The 18,855-nt window shown below is 35.0% G+C and overlaps 2 protein-coding genes across 3 annotated transcripts in view; one reads left to right on the top strand and one right to left on the bottom strand.

The window, feature by feature from the left end:
• Positions 1-18,855, top strand: part of futsch — a 254,871-nt gene that overhangs the window by 152,637 nt on the left and 83,379 nt on the right. The gene's annotated exons all lie outside the window — the stretch shown is intronic.
• LOC141481404 (uncharacterized) lies at positions 10,895-14,945 on the bottom strand. 2 transcript variants are annotated; one of them, XM_074172874.1, is made up of 3 exons: positions 14,692-14,945; positions 11,518-11,717; positions 10,895-11,433 (listed from the first exon to the last, which is right to left on the bottom strand). In XM_074172874.1, exons 1-3 carry the CDS (start codon positions 14,888-14,890, stop codon positions 10,969-10,971), a joined length of 864 nt encoding a protein of 287 aa, XP_074028975.1. In that variant the 5' UTR covers positions 14,891-14,945; the 3' UTR covers positions 10,895-10,968. The 2 variants fall into 2 exon arrangements, with proteins under 2 accessions (XP_074028975.1, XP_074028974.1); XM_074172873.1 differs by having other exon boundaries at positions 10,895-11,717; positions 14,692-14,940.

Genomic DNA, 18,855 nt, shown 5'->3' with positions numbered 1-18,855 from the left:
TGATAAATTTAGATCACGTATTAAATCACTGAGTTCATTTTGAGAAAACAACTTTGGCGTAGATGTTTCACCCTCCCATTCACTTCCACTGGTAGACTGATTCGATTTCTGTGAATTTGGCAACATCATTGTTTCTGAGGGCATGCGAATCACTTTTGAAACATAAATAGGCCGAGGGAGATTTTCACTGTGTAAAACAGGACTGTAAGTCTGGATATCTCCACGTTTGATTTCGATCAAAACCTTTAGCATCTACTACACAAAAGTAACAATTATCGAAATGATTCTTAAGCTCATCCAGATCATAGGAATACCAAAGTCTAATCCAGAACGTTTTCCTTTCTTCCACAACCGCAAAGACAACGCAAGACTTACAAACTTTATTGGGAACCCATGATTTATCTAATTTGTCCATTTTAAAACCGAAATATTCAGCATAAGTTTCCTTAGCAAAGTCTGTGATATTTCTTTTTGGTTTTTTTGATATATAAATACCACAAATATAACAGAATAAATCACTACTATATTTGCACTTTCTTCGTGACAAACTCATGTTTAAAAAGACAAGATAAATATATTAGAACGGACACTCAACAATTGAAACAAAATATTAACATATAACAACTTATCCAGATTTCCGTGTTAGTACTTCAATATTATCAAATAACTGAGTTCTCAGCTGTTTTGCAGAGCAAGGAGCCCGGGAAGTGGGGATCACGTGATGTTTGTACGCGCCAAGAAGTTGCGCAGAAGCCTAATCATGACTGAGAAAATATTTTTTTTTTACTAACAAGCCGATTATTATTAAAAATACAAGATACGTAAAAATCATAAAAAATAGAGCACATTCAGTACTTTCATAAATATATTCGTGATTTAGGCACTCGAAAACATAAAAATTTGCAAAAATATCCAGGGCAACACAAAAAAAAATTTTTTTTGTAGGGCTGTGTAATGTTCAAATATTAACAAAATTATATATATTTCATCTCCACCTAGGATCTTCACTAATCCTTGTGATAGATTTGTGGCTTAGTTTTTTGATACTTATATTTTTCTCTCGCACGGGCTGCTGCACAGTATCATATATCATTCAACTCATTCTCAATGAATATTTTTTTGCAGTTTCTGAGTTATAGCAGGGATCCTTTTTCATATTTCATTCATGAAATATATTGCTTCCGAACTCGAAGGTTGAACTTGAGAGATGACGTTGATATTTTGAATAAAAGTCATATTTACCATTTTCTACGTGTTTGTCTTTCGCTCGAGAGCAGTTGAATCTTAAAATTGCCCTGCAGGACGAATTGATCGATCCCACCAAGTAAACTAAATCGAGGAAGGATCCAAGATGCGAAGATTCATAAAAGGATAGAAAACAAAATGAAGTTGGCAATCATTTCAGGACAAAACCTGGCCTCGGGATATTGAAACGTTTGAGAAAATTTGCGGAAAGTTCTGAAATTGAAATATTTGTAACGAAAGATCTTCAAAAGATTTCATTTTTGAGTAATACAACAATTAGATAATAGATATTTCAATTGTAGATTATACAGTGATGAAACTAGGAATGACTTTTGTATAAAAACACTTTCTATGAGAATGCCAAAAAAAATATCAACCTTTATTTTCGATTAATCATGTATCTAGCGAATATTTATAATTTTTATCTCTATATAAGGATTGAAACTTCTTTCATTAGCAAGTTATATTATTGTAAGTCTGTGATATATTATTGAAGAACGGGAGAGGAAGGAAGGCACTTATATTTCATCAATCATAATTTGAAAACTGAATGTTTGTGGGAAATTGTGCTCTACAAAAAATTCTTGAAATGTTTGATTCAATCTATATAGATTACAAAACATCACATCCTGCAATTGCTCTACAATTTGAATATAATGACTTCATGCAACATTTTTTTAGAAAGTATCTTTCCTTTCGTGTAATTTAATGTTCATGTGAAAGTAGTTATTTCCAACTTCCAATTTCTAATATGATATAAATTGATTTGAAATCCATGAAAGAATCTGTAAAAAATCAAAACGTTATTTCCAGTTTGTATCTGAAAGTTAGTTCCATTCTTGATCTTCACGTCTTTGTAGAGAGAATGTATTTTGGACTCAATTGCTTTCTTCATTTCTTTGAGAGTTTCTAATTTTTTTCATGAAGATGAGGAAGTGAAAGTAACAAAGTTTTCAACAGAAACTATTCTTTTTCAAAAATATACTTCCTTCAATTAAAAAAAGTACACATACTATGCTATTGCGATGGTCTGTCAAGGATAAGGTTTGCAACATTAGGGGAGGAAAAACCACAACTTTCTCAATATATGGGGAACTTGAGGTCTGGCCTATGGAGTCTAGTTACAAGGACGGATCTAAACAAGGAATTCTAGCATATATAAGGGCACACACAATAGACCTGCAAAGGTCGCAGTGTAGTGGCTGTTCAGCACAGAAGCCCCAAAAGTAACCTAATATTTTGGGAGCTATAAACGGAAAAACTATGTCATCGAACAAACTATTTTTGACGATAATTTGAAAGAGAAGAATGATGGTACCCCTTTATCATTTATTTTCAAATAATGTTGCATGAAGTCATTATAATCAACTTCCAGTTTTGTCTATTGAAATATCCTTTCAACGTTTTCAAATTCAAAGAACATTCTTATGGAAATATAATTTGATGAAGGGTATCCATCGTATTTTTGAAAAATTCATATTCACTTCCAATGTTCTCATATGAATACCAATAACAATTCTGAATTATTACTAGCGACATTCCACGAATTCGGACGGGTATAATTTAGAACTGAAATATAGTTCAAGTATGTGTAAAAGCTAGTTTCCGGATTGTTTGGCCATGGTATGCAAGTTTTACACTTGACGTTTCGTCCACTATTGCGGTATACATCAAAGGCGATGTGGTAACGATCGCAGTGTACGAGTTGATGCTCGAGTTGTTGTTTTCATTGTTCCGAATGAATTAACTACGATGTTGGTATTGACTCTGATTTCATTATTATTAGCGGGCGTGGGTTCTCTTAATGGGAATACCTGACCTTGTTTCTGTACTTTCGAAGACAGCATTTATTAATGTTCATTGCCTCTTCTTTTTCATTGAAATCATCCCTTTGTTTTTGAATTGTTATTGCCTCTCTATTGCCTCCTGGATAGTAATTTTGCGTTTTATCCAGTATTACTGTATATTCCAATAAGATAATGTGAGTGCCTTCTTTGTTGAGAGCATGTTCGACTACAGCTGATTTGTAGGTTTGTTCGAGTCTACAATTTCTCTTGTGTTCAGAGAGACGGGTACCTACACTTCTTTTTGAGGTTTCAATGATAACCGACCCACAGCTACAAGGAATCCAGTATACCTCTTGTATTCCTATAGGTTCTCTGGGGTTCTTAGCTGACCTTGGATTTTTTTTGATAGTTTTTGTTGGCCTCAGTATTGGTTTCACGACATGTTTCTCGAAGATTCTCCCAATCCAATCTGTGACGTTTTTAACATAGGGAAGGGCTTTTCCCTTGACTTGCCTAGCTGGGCTTGCTTTGGTGTTCTCTCTCCTGGGTCGTATGGCCCGCTCGAATTCTCTGTGCCCATTTCCATAAAAGGCATTTTTCAGGTGACTGAGTTCCTCAGGTTCACAGATTCGTCGTGCTCTCTCAACCAATGTTATAGTTACCCATCTATTTCGTTGTGGCTGATGGTTAGAGTTTTTGTTCAGTTACCTGTCCGTGTGTGTTAGGTTTCTGTACCCATTGTGGCTCAAAGTACCATCTTCACCACACAGGGGTAATTTCAATAGAAAAGAAGAGGCAATGAACATTACTAAAATCTGGCTACATGTCCTTGACGGTAAACAAACAAGGTCAGACCACGGCAAAAAAAAAACAAAAATAGCTTTCACACAGTTGTCCCCGGCCGTGGAAGTTTACATTCTTTGATAGTTCAAGTCTATTTTTTATACCAAGAAATATGGAGAGTCAAGAGCTGTTGCGCTTGATATTTCTAAGGCCTTTGACCGTGTGTGGCATGAGGGTTCACCGGTCAAACTTCGGTGCCATGTCTTGTAGAATCATTTTTGTGTATGGCTCTCCAGCTTCCTGAGAGAACGTTCCCTGCAAGTGATAGTCGATGGATATCTCTCGAATACTGTTACCATCGACGCTGTTGTTCTCCAGGAAACCATATTGTCTCCAACCTTATATTTATTGTATATCAACGACTTATTGGAGAAAACTAAGAATCCAATATATTGCTTTGTTGATGACAGCATACTTGTCTCGTCATTCCATTTGGATTCCAGGACATCAGGCTGCGGATCCACATTTTCACCGGCAGCAGGAGAATGCATATCTCAATGGGTGATGAAAGTAACCAGATTCAATTCAATGCGACGAAAACCCAGGCATTTGTTTTCTCCAAAAATGTTTCCGAACCAGATGTACTAATGTCAGAACAGACAATTCCGCTTTCTGCTTAGGTAAATTTGTTGGAGGTTGAAATGTACATCAATATATCTTGGCACAATCATGTCGCTGGAATTGCAAAGGTTGCTTCTCAAAAGCTTGAAACACTGTTCCGAACCAGAAATTTGTACAAACCTCAGCAACTTTTGATGCTTCATAAAGCTCAGATCAGACCTCCTTTGGAGTATTGCTCTCATCTATAAAGTTCCGCTTCTACGCATACCCTGAAGCTACTGGATTCCATCCAGAAAAGTGGCATCCGTCTGATTGGAGACACCAACAACACTTGCAACCTTGATAGTCTGGAACATCAAAGAAAAATTAGAGATTTGTCTCTCGTAGATACTTTCACGGGAGGCGTTGAAGTGACTTGGCACATTTGTTTCAACCAAAAGTGGTATATATCAGAAATACGCGACGGACTATGGCTGCTCATCATTTTGAAGTTCAACTCAGTACACCTTGAACTTCACTGTTTAAGAACTCTTTCATTCGAAGAACTGCGTTTATGTGGAATAAACTTGCTGAGCACGTTTTTTCAAATGAATTTGATCTCCAGCGATTCAAGTCCAACGTGATTATCTACTTTCGCACAGGCACTGATCTCAGAGCGCCTTAGAGATTTTTTCGTAGTGCTTGTATTTTGTACTTAAAAAATTCTCATAGATTCAATTGCAGTTATTTTATAATAATTCTTAGTCAAATCCTAGTCAATCCATGGTCGTTATCGAGGGAAGGCTAATAAGCGAAGGGATTCAATTGATGGCACCGTAACCATATCCGTGCTCTGAAATCAGTTTCGGATTGGCCTATTGCCCTTAATGACCATATTAAATCGAACCGGATGCAAATTTGTGCTATACTTAGTGTAGAATGTTTCAGTCACCCAGCAAAACCATTACCCACCCGCCTAATTTCCATGAAAACTCTTGAATTAGAAATAATTCAAATTCGAATGTTTCCTAATGAACAGTCATAGGAGTTAATCTTCATTAATACCTAGCTAGATTTAAGAACTTTAGTGAGTCCTATAACTAACGTTTTGTTAATAAATTAATTTGCTTCAATAAGCACTTGTATTTTCTGAAGAAAAGAATTCTAAAAAAAATCATTTTTTGAAAAAAAATTCAAGAGGAACCTTTCTCTTTCTTTCACTTATATAATATATACAGTGACATATACCAAATATATACATCAAGTCGAACTAGATCAATAATAACGCAAGCACTTATCATCATATGTCAATCAACACAGAAAACAAGTTATTGAATGATAATAAAAACCATTTACATCATTTGTTTTAACTTATTTAGCAAATGACTGAATATATATTAATGACTGATGATGATGATGATGCATGAACATTTTCAGTTCATAATTGAAAAGAAAGAAATGAAAAGTGAAAGATAGTTATCTCATAATGTATTTTTTTCTACTAGAAACAAACATAACGATTTCTCTCTAGGAACATAACAAAATATTTTCAGGAATATAACTTGATTCTTTCAATAAAACAATTAAAAATCAATCGTAAGCAAAGTAATCGTAGTCGAATGAAAGCAAAGTACCAAATCAATATGTGGTATGGCTTCCTCGTGTAATAATATAATAGTTTGGAATCTGTTGAGCATTCAATTTACGATGTCTCAAGTCCAAAGCTCTGAGAGGAATGCCCCCTGTCGACTCAGATGTCTTCTCACTATTGTATCCCATATATTTTCAATAAGATTGAGCTCTGCATACCGCGCACCCTAAGTGTGTAGCGGCGTGAACTATCGTGAATGCCTACGCAGTGTCGGTGCATATAGTAGCACAATAGATTGCAGCATAGTATCACGATAGGCATTTGCATTGAAAAAAATCATGTCGACTAATGAGCTCTGTTGTTCCTTTCGAGCTAAATGAGAGCCAGCCAAAAAGATTAGGGCCGAAAAGCTTAAAAAAAGAGGCAGTATTAGGTAGTGTCAGAGACGAGGCTCGGAATTACTATTCTGAGTCCGAGTCCTCCAGTGGCCCAAAATCGAGATGGAGACTGAAACAAAAATATTAAATGATGGTGTTTCCACTTCAGGAAGCACAGTAAAGTCAGTCCACGGGGAGGAGCCTGTTACCCCACCCCTCTTAAACAAAATCCACATCTGACGGCCAAAAAGGCCAGAATTCAACCGATTGTTGTCCGCCAGAAGGACAAATGGGTATCCCTGTTGAAGTTGACGGCTCAAGAGAACATCCAGTTCTCCAAAGCCGTCAACCTGCACGACGGCATAAAAGTTCAGCATGAGACTTCTGACTATTATCGTCGGTTGTCCAGACTCCTGGTGAGGGAAAAAATCCCTCACTACACTCACCCGTTCTCTGAAGAGCAAAAAACTTGTGCCGTCTTCAGGGGCGTGCCAGAGCATCTGGCGACCGACGATGTTAGCGAGGAGCTTGAAGCCAGAAGCTCTGACCTCGCGTCAGTTACACGCATGAAACGCTTTATCTAGCCCATGCCATGGAAAATATCTTTGGGTGATCAGCAGAACAGAAATGTACTCTTATAACACAAGTAATTCCAATATTTCAATAAAAAATTTCATCATCTTCAAGCTTTTCCTTGAAGATGATAATAAATTTTATCGAAATATTGGAATAATGTGTGTTAAAAGAGTACACTTCCGTTCTGCTGATCACCCAAAAAGTAAATTTTGTTCTTAACTAGTCAGCAAAGACTGTCCTTGTTGCAAATGATAGTCAGAAGTCTCATGCTGAACTTTTATGCTGTCGTGCAGGTTGACGGCTTTAGAGAACTTTTGATTTTTTGACTCAGAGACCCAGTATTCCATTTTACTGTACATTTCTCCAGTCGCTAAGATTCTCAACTATATACCGGGTGTCAACGAATCTATTAGACAAGTCATAATTTCTAGACTATTAGGAGAATTGAAATGAGATTTGGTATAGTTGAATGGTATGTGGAGAGGAATGTTTTCACATATTTTTCACTTTCCGGTCACTTCCTGTTTCAGCGGAAATGGCTCCGGTTCTGAATTTTTAAATGGAACACCCTGTATATTGTAACATTTTTGGATTTCTGAGACAATTCTGGATCAGAAACTGACATTTCCGGAAGTTTTTCAGCCTACTTGATTTTTTCAGAGTCACTTTTAAAATTGCATCTAGGTGGCCATGATCGGACGTAAACTAATCTATGGACCTCAGGTGATATCAGAAAATTGCAATAGCGGAGTTTTAGTGACTAGTGTGTTGAATATGAATGAGACAAGTTTACAAAATAACATTTTCGTGTCTAACTATTATTTTTCAAATGGCGACCATTTTTTGACAAGCACTTTCCGAAAAAAGGATTTTTTGACAAATCTAACGATACTAATTTATTTGCGATTGGATTACAAATAAGAACATAAATTAAATATTACTGAGGAAAATACTCGATACAAATTCATTTACTTTTGTCAAGGGTGCCATGGATAGGAATGATGCATAATATTTTGCGGTTATTTCCATCAAGTCCACTTTGGAGAACAAAACGCTCACCTAGTTTATGACAGTGACATAAGCTTTATGAGCAGAAAGTAGAAGTTTCTCTTGATTTTCGTTAATTTTAGTTTAATTTTTCGTCGAAATAATGTATACTCAAAGTGAAAAAGTGGATATGTTGTTATTGTTTGGAGAATGCCACAGAAATTCAAGGAAAGCTGCTGAGTTGTATGCTCAGAGATATCCCAATCGGCAACACCCATCTCATCAGTATTTTCCCTATGTTGAGAGTCGTTTTAGGCAAGAGGGAAATCGAGACGCAGAACAGAGGTTTGTCATAAATGAGGAGACTGAGATTAACGTTCTTGCTATGGTAGAAGTTGACAAAACGGTTTCTTTAAGAGAAATTAGTAGAGAAATGCAGATAAGTCACGAATCACCAAGAAAAATACTGAAAAAGCACGGATATCGAGCATTTAAATATCAGTTACATCAACATTTGTATGCTGACGACGGCAATAGAAGAGTAGTATTTTGTGATTGCTTCAAAATAATAGAGTTAACCCAAATTTTATCAACTTCATTCTATTTTCCGACGAATCACGGTTTACAAGTAATGGCATGTTTAATAAGCAGAATTGTCGGTACTGGGCCCAACAAAATCAACATGCAATGAGAGAGGGCAATTTTCAAGAAAGGTTTGGCGTCAATGTCTGGGCTGGTATCGTTGGAAACAGAATAATTGGTCCAATATTGTTTCAAGGTCAGTTAACAGGGGTTAGATAATTGGGTTTTCTTCAAAATGAAATCGAGGATCATCTTAATGATATGCCTTTAGAAGTTTTACGGCAAATTTACTTCCAGCAAGATGGAGCACCACCCCATAATAGCAGAGACGTACTTGATTTTTTAATAGAGCATTTTAATAATAGAGTTATTGCAACCAACGGTCCAGTACGGTGGCCTGCCCGCTCACCGGATCTGACTGTGTTAGATTTCTTCATTTGGGGATATGTAAAAGAAAGGGTCTACTATGCAACAGCCCCAGCCACTCTCGAAATCTTAGAAGAAAGGATTCAACAGGCATTTAGAAGTATATCGCCTCAAATGTTACAAAACGTGTTGAGAGAAACAATTGAACGAGCTGAAATGTGTCTTGAACAAGGAGGGATGCACTTTGAAAATTTACTATAGTGGAATTTTCAGGAACTTAGGATATTGCAAAAAATCTAAGTGCATCGCTGAAATTATTAGTTAAATTTGTTGATCCAATCGCAAATAAATTAGTAACGTTAGATTCGTCAAAAAATCCTTTTTTCGGAAATTGCTTGTCAAAAAATGGTCGCCATTTGAAAAATGATAGTTAGACACGAAAATGTTATTTTGTAAACTTGTCTCATTCATATTCAACACACTAGTCACTAAAACTCCGCTATTGCAATTTTCTGATATCACCTGAGGTCCATAGATTAGTTTACGTCCGATCATGGCCACCTAGATGCAATTTTAAAAGTGACTCTGAAAAAATCAAGTAGGCTGAAAAACTTCCGGAAATGTCAGTTTCTGATCCAGAATTGTCTCAGAAATCCAAAAATGTTACAATATACAGGGTGTTCCATTTAAAAATTCAGAACCGGAGCCATTTCCGCTGAAACCGAAAGTGACCGGAAAGTGAAAAATATGTGAAAACATTCCTCTCCACATACCATTCAACTATACCAAATCTCATTTCAATTCTCCTAATAGTCTAGAAATTATGACTTGTCTAATAGATTCGTTGACACCCGGTATATATATATATATATATATATATATATATATATATATATATATATATATATATACATCCGTCTATCATTTCTGCGTCTTTACATGAAGGTGGTGATTCTGCGTCCATATGAGTATACAGGATTCTGTAATGATAGATGTGAAGTTCAGGCTTTTTCCAACAGATAGCTACAAAGTATATTAAACTAACTTCAAAATTAAAAGAGTTTACCACATATTTATATCATACCACCATTTCTGAATCCGTACATAATGAAACCGATTCGGCTTCCTTGTATATTTCAAATTCCGACATATTAATCAACCTTTTTTGCGTCCTCAAGTATTTTATTTTTCAATCTGTAATCATTTCTGCGTCCTGCAGTGTTGCCACTTCTAGTCAAGGAGAATAGAGTGGAAGGGGTATATATCCAGAATACCAGTATATGCATACAGAAGTGGTGCTGATTTGATTTGTACCTCTGGGACACTAATTGTATACAGTATGGACGTAAAAAGTTCTTGAATGTTGCTAGTTGGGACTTCCATTCCATTCACAGTGAAAAAATAAGACAAAAAAATATATAGACCCAATAATCTGAAAATTAAAAAGGAAAAATTAAAAGATTTCAAACCAAGTTATTTGACGACGTTTCGATTGTTAGTATCTACAATCGTCTTCGGGTGTTGACGTCATCACCCAAAGTAACTTGGTTTGAAGTAAGTTGGTTCGAAATCTTTCAATTTTTAGCTTATTTTCATAGATTTATAAATTTTTCTTATTTTTTACTGTGATTTTTTTTCTGTTTTTTGTTTGTTTTTATTATCACGTTTTATTGTTAATTGTAATTGATATCTTAGCTTTTGTACAACCCGTAATTGATTTATTTTAATTTTCATGCTACAATAAATTTGTTTCCCAACAGCATTGATTTCGAACCTGTTAACACCATATTAGACAGTGGAAGTCCGAACTAGCAACATTCACCACGAATCGATAGATTCATGGTGAATGTAATGAGATATCATTACAACATGATGCAATGCCAATCAAATGAAGAGAATAAAAAAAGAGATATGGTGTGACAGGAGACTTTATATCAGTAAACTGAAAAATCAAAAAGAAACTATTTATTTACATCAATATTGACTAAAACATCAAAACAAAAAAGTAAAAGAAACTTTATTCATTGACATCAATATTGACTAAAACATCAAAACAAAAAAGTAAAAGTCCAAATTAAATATTCTTTTTGTATACATTTTGGATGAATACTTTGATTTTTGCCCAAGACTTATTTTCCAGCAATTCAGGATATTTGCTTATCAGATTTTCACATTCGTGTCGTCTGGGAGGTTTCTTCATATTGATGTGATTCTGAAAGAATTTTGTAACAACTTTTTTTTGTTGATTTGTCCGAGGAACTAGCAATCGCTTTTTGAAATTATTTGCATTTTTGTTCACTGTGGGAATTGATTCTCTTATATTTTGTTGCGATGCCTCAATGTCTTCGTCTAGAGTATTGGCTGAATCATTTATGCCCTCAGTAATTTCCAAATTATTTTTCATGTCATAATTTTCTGCATCTTCTTCTTCCAGAATGTCATCATCCATCTTCAAATCTATTTCATCTAAAGTTTTTCCTTTGTAGTTTCCTGCTTCCCCTCTTTCCATTAGCATCAACAACTTGGCAATTTTTGCAGTCTGATATACATTTTGAGTTGAAATGGATTGTTTGTCAGAATTTTGAATAAAACAAAGAGATTTTGGACTATTCATTTTACTCACTCGAAATGCATAATTTTCAGTCCGACATCCCATGGTTTCATTTTCATCACAGTCGTAATCAGAATCTGGTAGATAAGTTGGGTCATCATCACTGTCAGATGAAAACAAACAACTCTTTACGGAGTTATTTTCTGAATGTATTTTCAATGGAATTGATAAAATTTGTGTATCTTGTATAGTACTGGAACATGCAGGAAAACCTAGAAAAAATTAGAAAATAAAATTTATATAAATTCGATTATCTTCTTCGAAAATGTTAATATTAATATCAAAATCGCCTGAAGCCAAACAAATAAAATGGAATACACTTTTTTTTAAACATTTGAAATAACAAATCTTGAGAAGTTACTCAGGACTAAGTAAAAAAAGATCTGAACTTATTTTTAGTTTTCATTTTATTTAATGAAAAATAGTATTGACGGAAAGTACAGCTAGACAAGCCACAAACTACTTTAAAAAAATAATATTCGAAAAATTTTCATGTTTCAAAATGAGATTGAAACAGTTCGAAAATTTTAATTTTGTTTGAAGAGAAAATTGAAAGCATGGTTTAGCTACATTTGACTTAGAAACTAATAAAGATCAGCAAAAAAATGTGTTGGAAATTTGTTGGCGATTTTCAACATGAAAAATATGAACAAAATTAACTCACATAGTAATTAATAAAATTCTTGAGAGTGGTATTAATTTTTGTTTATATATACTACAACAGTTGTGAAGAAAATTTGAAGCATATTTCTTGTGAATCTCTTCAAAATAACGGAAATTAGCATAACTGAAAGAATTAATATCCATTTCTGAGATAATGAGAAAATATATTAACTTTTGAGTCAGATATTTCCGTATCATTATGGTACTTAGTAGAAAAACTAATTCTTGATCTTCTTCAATTATATCTATAAAATTGAAAATTTTCGTCTACACTAAAAATTGCTATATAGTGAGAAAAATCAGGTTTTCCATCTAAATCAAAAAAAGGGGATCTGTACTATCACTAACCCAGTTATACAAATAAAAATGAACAGCATGGGGATATTAGAAACGGTAAGTATTACGGTGTCGATTGAATTAAAGGAAAGTGGCGCATTTATGTGCCTAATAATATGCCATTCAGGAAGTGTCAATATTATGAGTAGTTTCGGAGATATCCGAGAATAGCCAAAATTTGAGAATTTCGTTTTTATTTTCTCCTAGATTTATTTTCGGAAGAAATGTAAAACAAATAGCACTTTGTCAAGACCACTTTTTGAGGACTCCACGATAACATAAGCAGAATTTTTCTTCGACGTTTCGTCTTGTAGAAAACATCATCAACTTTATATTTTCATATGGGCCTAACCTAAAGTATACCCTGTATACGACTCCATTTTTCATTTTGAATGTAGCAACATATCACACAATATGATTTCATGACCATTTTTCGCGCAAAATGAAAAGTGATTACTTAACCTGCTTTTCTTCAATTTTAAATAGTATGCGCTGGGAAAAGTGACACTCAATGTTATATTGTCATAATAATACTGTTGTTTGGTAGAATTGTTGACATATTGCCGTTCCTAATTTTACATCTCGCTACCTACCTAATTCACCAACAATGGCATTTTTAATAAGCGTTTCGATTTTACCATGTGGGTTGAGAATCTCGGTACGAATGTAATTGGGCCTTTCATCTACCAAAACGATTCAACAAAAGAGCGGAACATGAATTTGTTAGTGAAGGATTTGGAAGACGCTTACATAATTTGCCTTTAGGGGTTACTCACAGCTGCTGGTTTCAACAAGGTGGTGATTAAGCACATAACGCTAGAATTGCTTGTGATTATTTGAACTGCCCAGGACAGTGAATTTGTACTCATAGTGACACAATGGCCTGCAATGTCCCCCGACCTAACCCCACTAGACTTTTTTCTTCGGAGATATACCAAAAATCAAATGTTCTCTCATAATTTTCAAAATGAAGAAGATTTGCTAAGATTGGTTACTGCGGCCTTTAACAATATTGTCCCCAATATGTAAACTCAAGCTTTAAATTCGTCTGTGAGACGAGCGTACTTGTGCTCAGAAAATAACGACGGGTTATTTGAACCCTTGTTATGAATTTCTGTTTATTTTTTTGTAATACATAAGAGCTCCTAATTATTACATTACAATTACATTTCATAAAGTAAACTTTTGAAATTGCGACTCATCTTTATATTCAGCAACGCAAAAATTCCTGCAAGTGGTAAGTTAAATTTTATTTTGAATAAGACTAATCAATTTACTTCGAGTATCAAAATATGACATTTTTTCCAGCGCGTAACTACTATCTAAAATTGAGGAAAAGCAGATTAAGTAATCACTCCTCATTTGGCGTGAGAAATGGTCATGAAATCATATAATGTAATACATTGCTGTATCCACGATGGAGTACAATACAGGCTATACTTTGGTTTAGTTGATGATGTTTTCTACAAGACGAAACGTCACAGAAAAATTCTGCTTACGTTCTGCCTAAAAAGTGTTCATGGCAAAGTGCTATTTGTTTTGAATTTGAAAAAAAAAAACGAAATTCACAAATTTTGGTTTTTTCTCGGATATCTCCGAAATCACTCGAAATATTAAAATTTCCCAAATGACATATTATTAGGCACATAAATGCGCTACTTTTCTCTAATTCAATCGACCCCATATCACTTACCGTTTCCGATATCCCCATGCTGTTTATTCTTATCTCGGACACAGTGTATTCTTGAGTCAAGTAGTGGAAAAACTCATCAAATTAGGTCACTCTAAATATCGTAAAATTCTAATCTTAAAGGCTGCAGCATGCAAGTGCTTGTACCTTGATCACTAACAAAATCGATTATTTGTGAAAAAAAATATCTCTTGAAATTTTAGTCGAACAAAACTGTTTGAAGAAATGCAATTATTTTGAAAATCGTTACTAACAGATTACAGCAGTGCAGTGTGAGCAGTGCAAAAGCCCATGACATCGTTCTTGCCGAGAACTCGCGCTGTGACCTCTTGTAGAAAAAAATTGACATTAAAAATGTTTTTTCATTCCGAGGTAATATTCGAAACAATTTATCGTCATTCACCTATTGCACTCATAATATGCACTGTAATATGAAAAGTACACAAATTGTAAGGAAACACCAAACTCATTACTATTATCTAACACTCATTTCTTACCTTCAGGAAGAATATTATTTTTCTCTGGTAATTTAATAGACTCAGTTCCAGAATTAAGGCACATTTGGAGTATTCTGCTGGACCGTGCACTGGAATTCATTGCTCTCAAATTTTCCATATTGAACAACACAACACAACACATATCATTTGTCACGGAACGAACAACTACCCAATTCTCATGAATTTTGGACATTCCCATAGAATACACGGAATATACAATGTTGTCAGATTTGCGGAGTTTCAATCGTCTGCGACATGTCGCAAAAGTATACAACAAGATATACTTGTGTCGACGCGAACACCCCCTAGCGAAGAAAGACATGAACCACTTTCGGGAACTGGCTGTACATTCAACAACCTTTTTTGCGTCCTGACGTAACCATCATTCAGACCAAACTCGGGGTTTCCGACAATTTATGGCGCGAAAATATGAATCACCAGATTAACTATTACTGAATACTTTTTCGTGCACTCGCTTTATTGATATTATGACGACACCATAACAGAAAAACCTTTCGGCGTCCGTATACGGACGTAGAAAGGTGGAGGACGCTGGATCATATGTAAATATACAATGTATGGACGCAAAAAGAATAGCGGGATGTATATATATATATATATATATATATATATATATATATATATATATATATATATATATATTTCTGAGAATATTCAATGCAATATCGTCACCACCACAATGAATTTTCAGAATATGGTATCTGCTCAAAATATTTGTAAAAATCGAATCCAAACACAATACTTTCAAAATTAATCATCAAAATTTAATTTTCTCAGACCGAAAATGACTATTTGGAGCTTGAAAAATCATGAATACAGAATAATTTGTAGAAATCATGAGTATACATATTATATGAAATATATTTTGATCAGCACATTATCAAAAATGAATATGCCTGAGTTAAAACTCGTGGATCTTAAACTAATGTGATAACACACTGTCAAAAACTCGCAGTTTGAAATTAATTATCTTTGTAATACCTCAAGAGCCTCAAAGTTCACAAATATAATATATCAAAAAATATTTTTTATGGAAAAAAGCTGATTGCCTTCTCATTTCTACATCATCAAACGAAAACAGTGGTGAACTTCCCAAGAATGAAAAGAAGTTCTCCACATTTCTTTTATGATGCAGAGGTACGAAGCTAAAAAGCTCTTTTCCCGAGAAATATATGTTATTCTTACCTTCACGTTCGCTAGTCAGTTGTGTTCAAAGATGTTCAATATTTCACCTAAATATTCTGTTTCATATTTGTTAGATGCTGATACATTGAACCTCGCTATCGCCAGGTGAACACGGTTTCAAACATCCCTTTTCTGTTTTCCCCCAACATGCGAATCCGATATATCAATATTTTCTACGATGTCTTGAGAACTTTCAATCCATCACCGTCACAACCACTTTCCATAAAAGATGTGGTTTTCGTGATTAATAATAATACATTCAGCTTCAGTCAACGCGGTGCGGAAGCGATCAGCATTGGAATCCAGTTCGAAAGCCAATCATCCATTCATGAACAGAAAAAAGCCAGGAGGAGTTCATAATACATCGTGAAAACTGATAAATCGCTTTATCGCGAAATATCATTTGTTCGTTCCCAGCTTATCGAGTTGCATATTTTTCCTTCGTGACAGCCTATCAAGTGAATTGAGATTAAGTTACACCTTTTTTCTTCGTTCCTTTTTGCATTCGCGATGTTTATTCTGAAAGGCTAATATTTCATGATTTGAACGTCATTGTGGAGAATTGAGAATCATTTTGCAAAAGCAAATGAGACTGCCGAAACACATGAGATGGTACTGACGATGCCCAATAGGCTGAAACAGCTGTCTACCGGTGGCTCTTAAATTGATATCAATAACGGAGTGATCATAATAGTTCTTGTATATTTATTTTATGATTTTCATGGAATTATTTTCCAGCAGCTTGACTGCATTAACCTGTCTGGATTTCATATAATTTCTAGAAACATGTAGATTCGTTTTCCGATGGCATTTTAGGTTAGCTTCCCAAATTTCTGCTACCGCAGTGGTCGGTTGATTGATCAAACCACCAACACTTTGCAAGTTGATTTGGATGTCACACCGATAGGTGGTTCCACTTATGTCTCGCTTGCGTTTACGCAGTTATTTTTATTAAATACTTTTTGGTACTTGGTTATTCGCATTTTGCCTTCAATCGAAGACCGCCTGCCTGGTACTGACGATCCCCAATAGGCTGAAACAGCTCAAACTGAACGTTTCTTCCTCTTGTTTGTTCTTTTATGTGGTCAGAACGCCTTACTGCAGGTAAATTTGCCTGAATTTGGGTTACATCCGGTAATATCCTTCGTGCTGGATTTTCTCTAGGTTCACTGTTTCTAGGAATGTGTATTGTTTTGTGTAGTATATATAGAATGTTAGCTCTTGTTGTTAGGTCATTTGTTTCTTGATAAGTCAATTATGACTGTTAAATTTATGGATGTTAAAATTTTCCTAGATGTCCATACGGTTTCCTTTATTGACTTTCTTTAGGTGTTTTCTGTTCTCTGGAGGGGGGAAGTTATGTTTGTTTTGTATAGCGTATGTTGCGAGGTTTGATTTATATATTATTGGGTTTATGTATACCTTTTTGTGCTTGTCGTATCTTTGGATCAGTTTTTTCTTGGTTTGACCGATATAGAATTTGTTGCAGTCCAAGCATTGTATCCTGTACACATTGTTTAGGTTTTTGTCTTCTTCTTTTATTTTTTGTTTTATTTTCGTGTTTGGTTTGTATGTGATGTTGATGTTCAGGGATTTGAAGGAAGATGTTTGTTAGTTGTTTGGTTTGGTCATCTACGTATGTGAATGCAGTCCATCGTTGTGTTGTTTTGTCTATTGTCTGTTTGATTTTGTGGTGTGATACGATGGATCTTCACGTTGCTGGTAACCTTTGCGCGTCATTTTTATGTACACGAACAAACCCTCAAGGAACATATATCGTTGGCAAGAAACCAACCGAACATTTTAAATTAAATTGATTATGATATCAAAACAAATTACCTTTCTTTGAAGTCCTAATCTATTGAAGCGCTTTATTATATTTATTTTCAAAATTTTTTCAACAAATTTTTGTATAGGATACAAAGTATTCTCATAATACTATTGGACGCTCAACTTCTAATATATGAGCATTATTTCGAGTGAAATCTAATCAGAGCTTCATAAACCATTACATTTTGCTTTTCCAGTGCGCATCAGTGTTCTAAATTTTTCGAAAGGTGCTTTGGCTGTTTCAGTTCTAGCAGCATTGACGCTGATACCAGAGCTCGAAAGCATTGCATCCATGATCCAATAAGTGACAGCGTTATTCCAACATGTCGAAGGTTTCATCGGTTGTTCTTGGTCAGGTCACATTCAAATTCATCATGAATAAATCTATTGAATACAATTTTCTCTCACCAGAACAAAAATGTTGTTTCTCGATGCGCTTTCTGCTGAATAAGTGAGCATCATCACTTAGTCATCTGCGGTTGAAGTTAATTTAATTAGCTAAACACGCTTCGAGAGGCAGCATGAATGTACTGCAAGAGTGTAATTTCTTTAGTACAATCAAAGTAAAACTGTCAAATATCGACGGGGTCGTGACAGAAAATATCACAAATCACAAAGTTTGTGCTCTGATGTTTCATCATCTCCAATACTGAGACGGTACAAAGGGTTTTGTGTTAGTCGTTTGATGATGCAGATGATAGTAACATGTCAGTAGGACAATAGATCAACCTAAAGAAGTCCAACAGTAACTTGACGACATTCTTGAAAGATGCAATAATGCTATGGCTCAACTTGTAGCTACTTAGGCAAAATCAAAAATAAATGACAAGTTCTATAGTAACCATTTGCAGCGCCCTCCCTTGTAAAGGAGTCAGCAGCTCATTACCTTCCAGTAACCAAGTGCTTTCATAGCTGTTTAAGTCCTCGCTGATATTCACACCAATTTATAAGTGAGTTTGGGTTACCCTAATCTCCCCACACCTGAATGAATATCATAGAATTCTGCTTGAAATGCGGTCGTTCAGGACCCTAGGCAGATTGTGATCTCTAGTCTGGGTCTGGATCTATTAGAGAACCAACAGCTCTTTGCTGTTAGTATTACCTTCTCCTGCATAATCAATTCCTCTC

Source organism: Leptinotarsa decemlineata, unplaced genomic scaffold (assembly GCF_025532065.1).
Source record: "Leptinotarsa decemlineata unplaced genomic scaffold, Ldec_3_MD MMD2_tig00000199_RagTag_RagTag, whole genome shotgun sequence".
NCBI classification, from domain to species: domain Eukaryota; kingdom Metazoa; phylum Arthropoda; class Insecta; order Coleoptera; family Chrysomelidae; genus Leptinotarsa; species Leptinotarsa decemlineata.
This window is presented reverse-complemented; position numbering and strand designations above follow the sequence as displayed.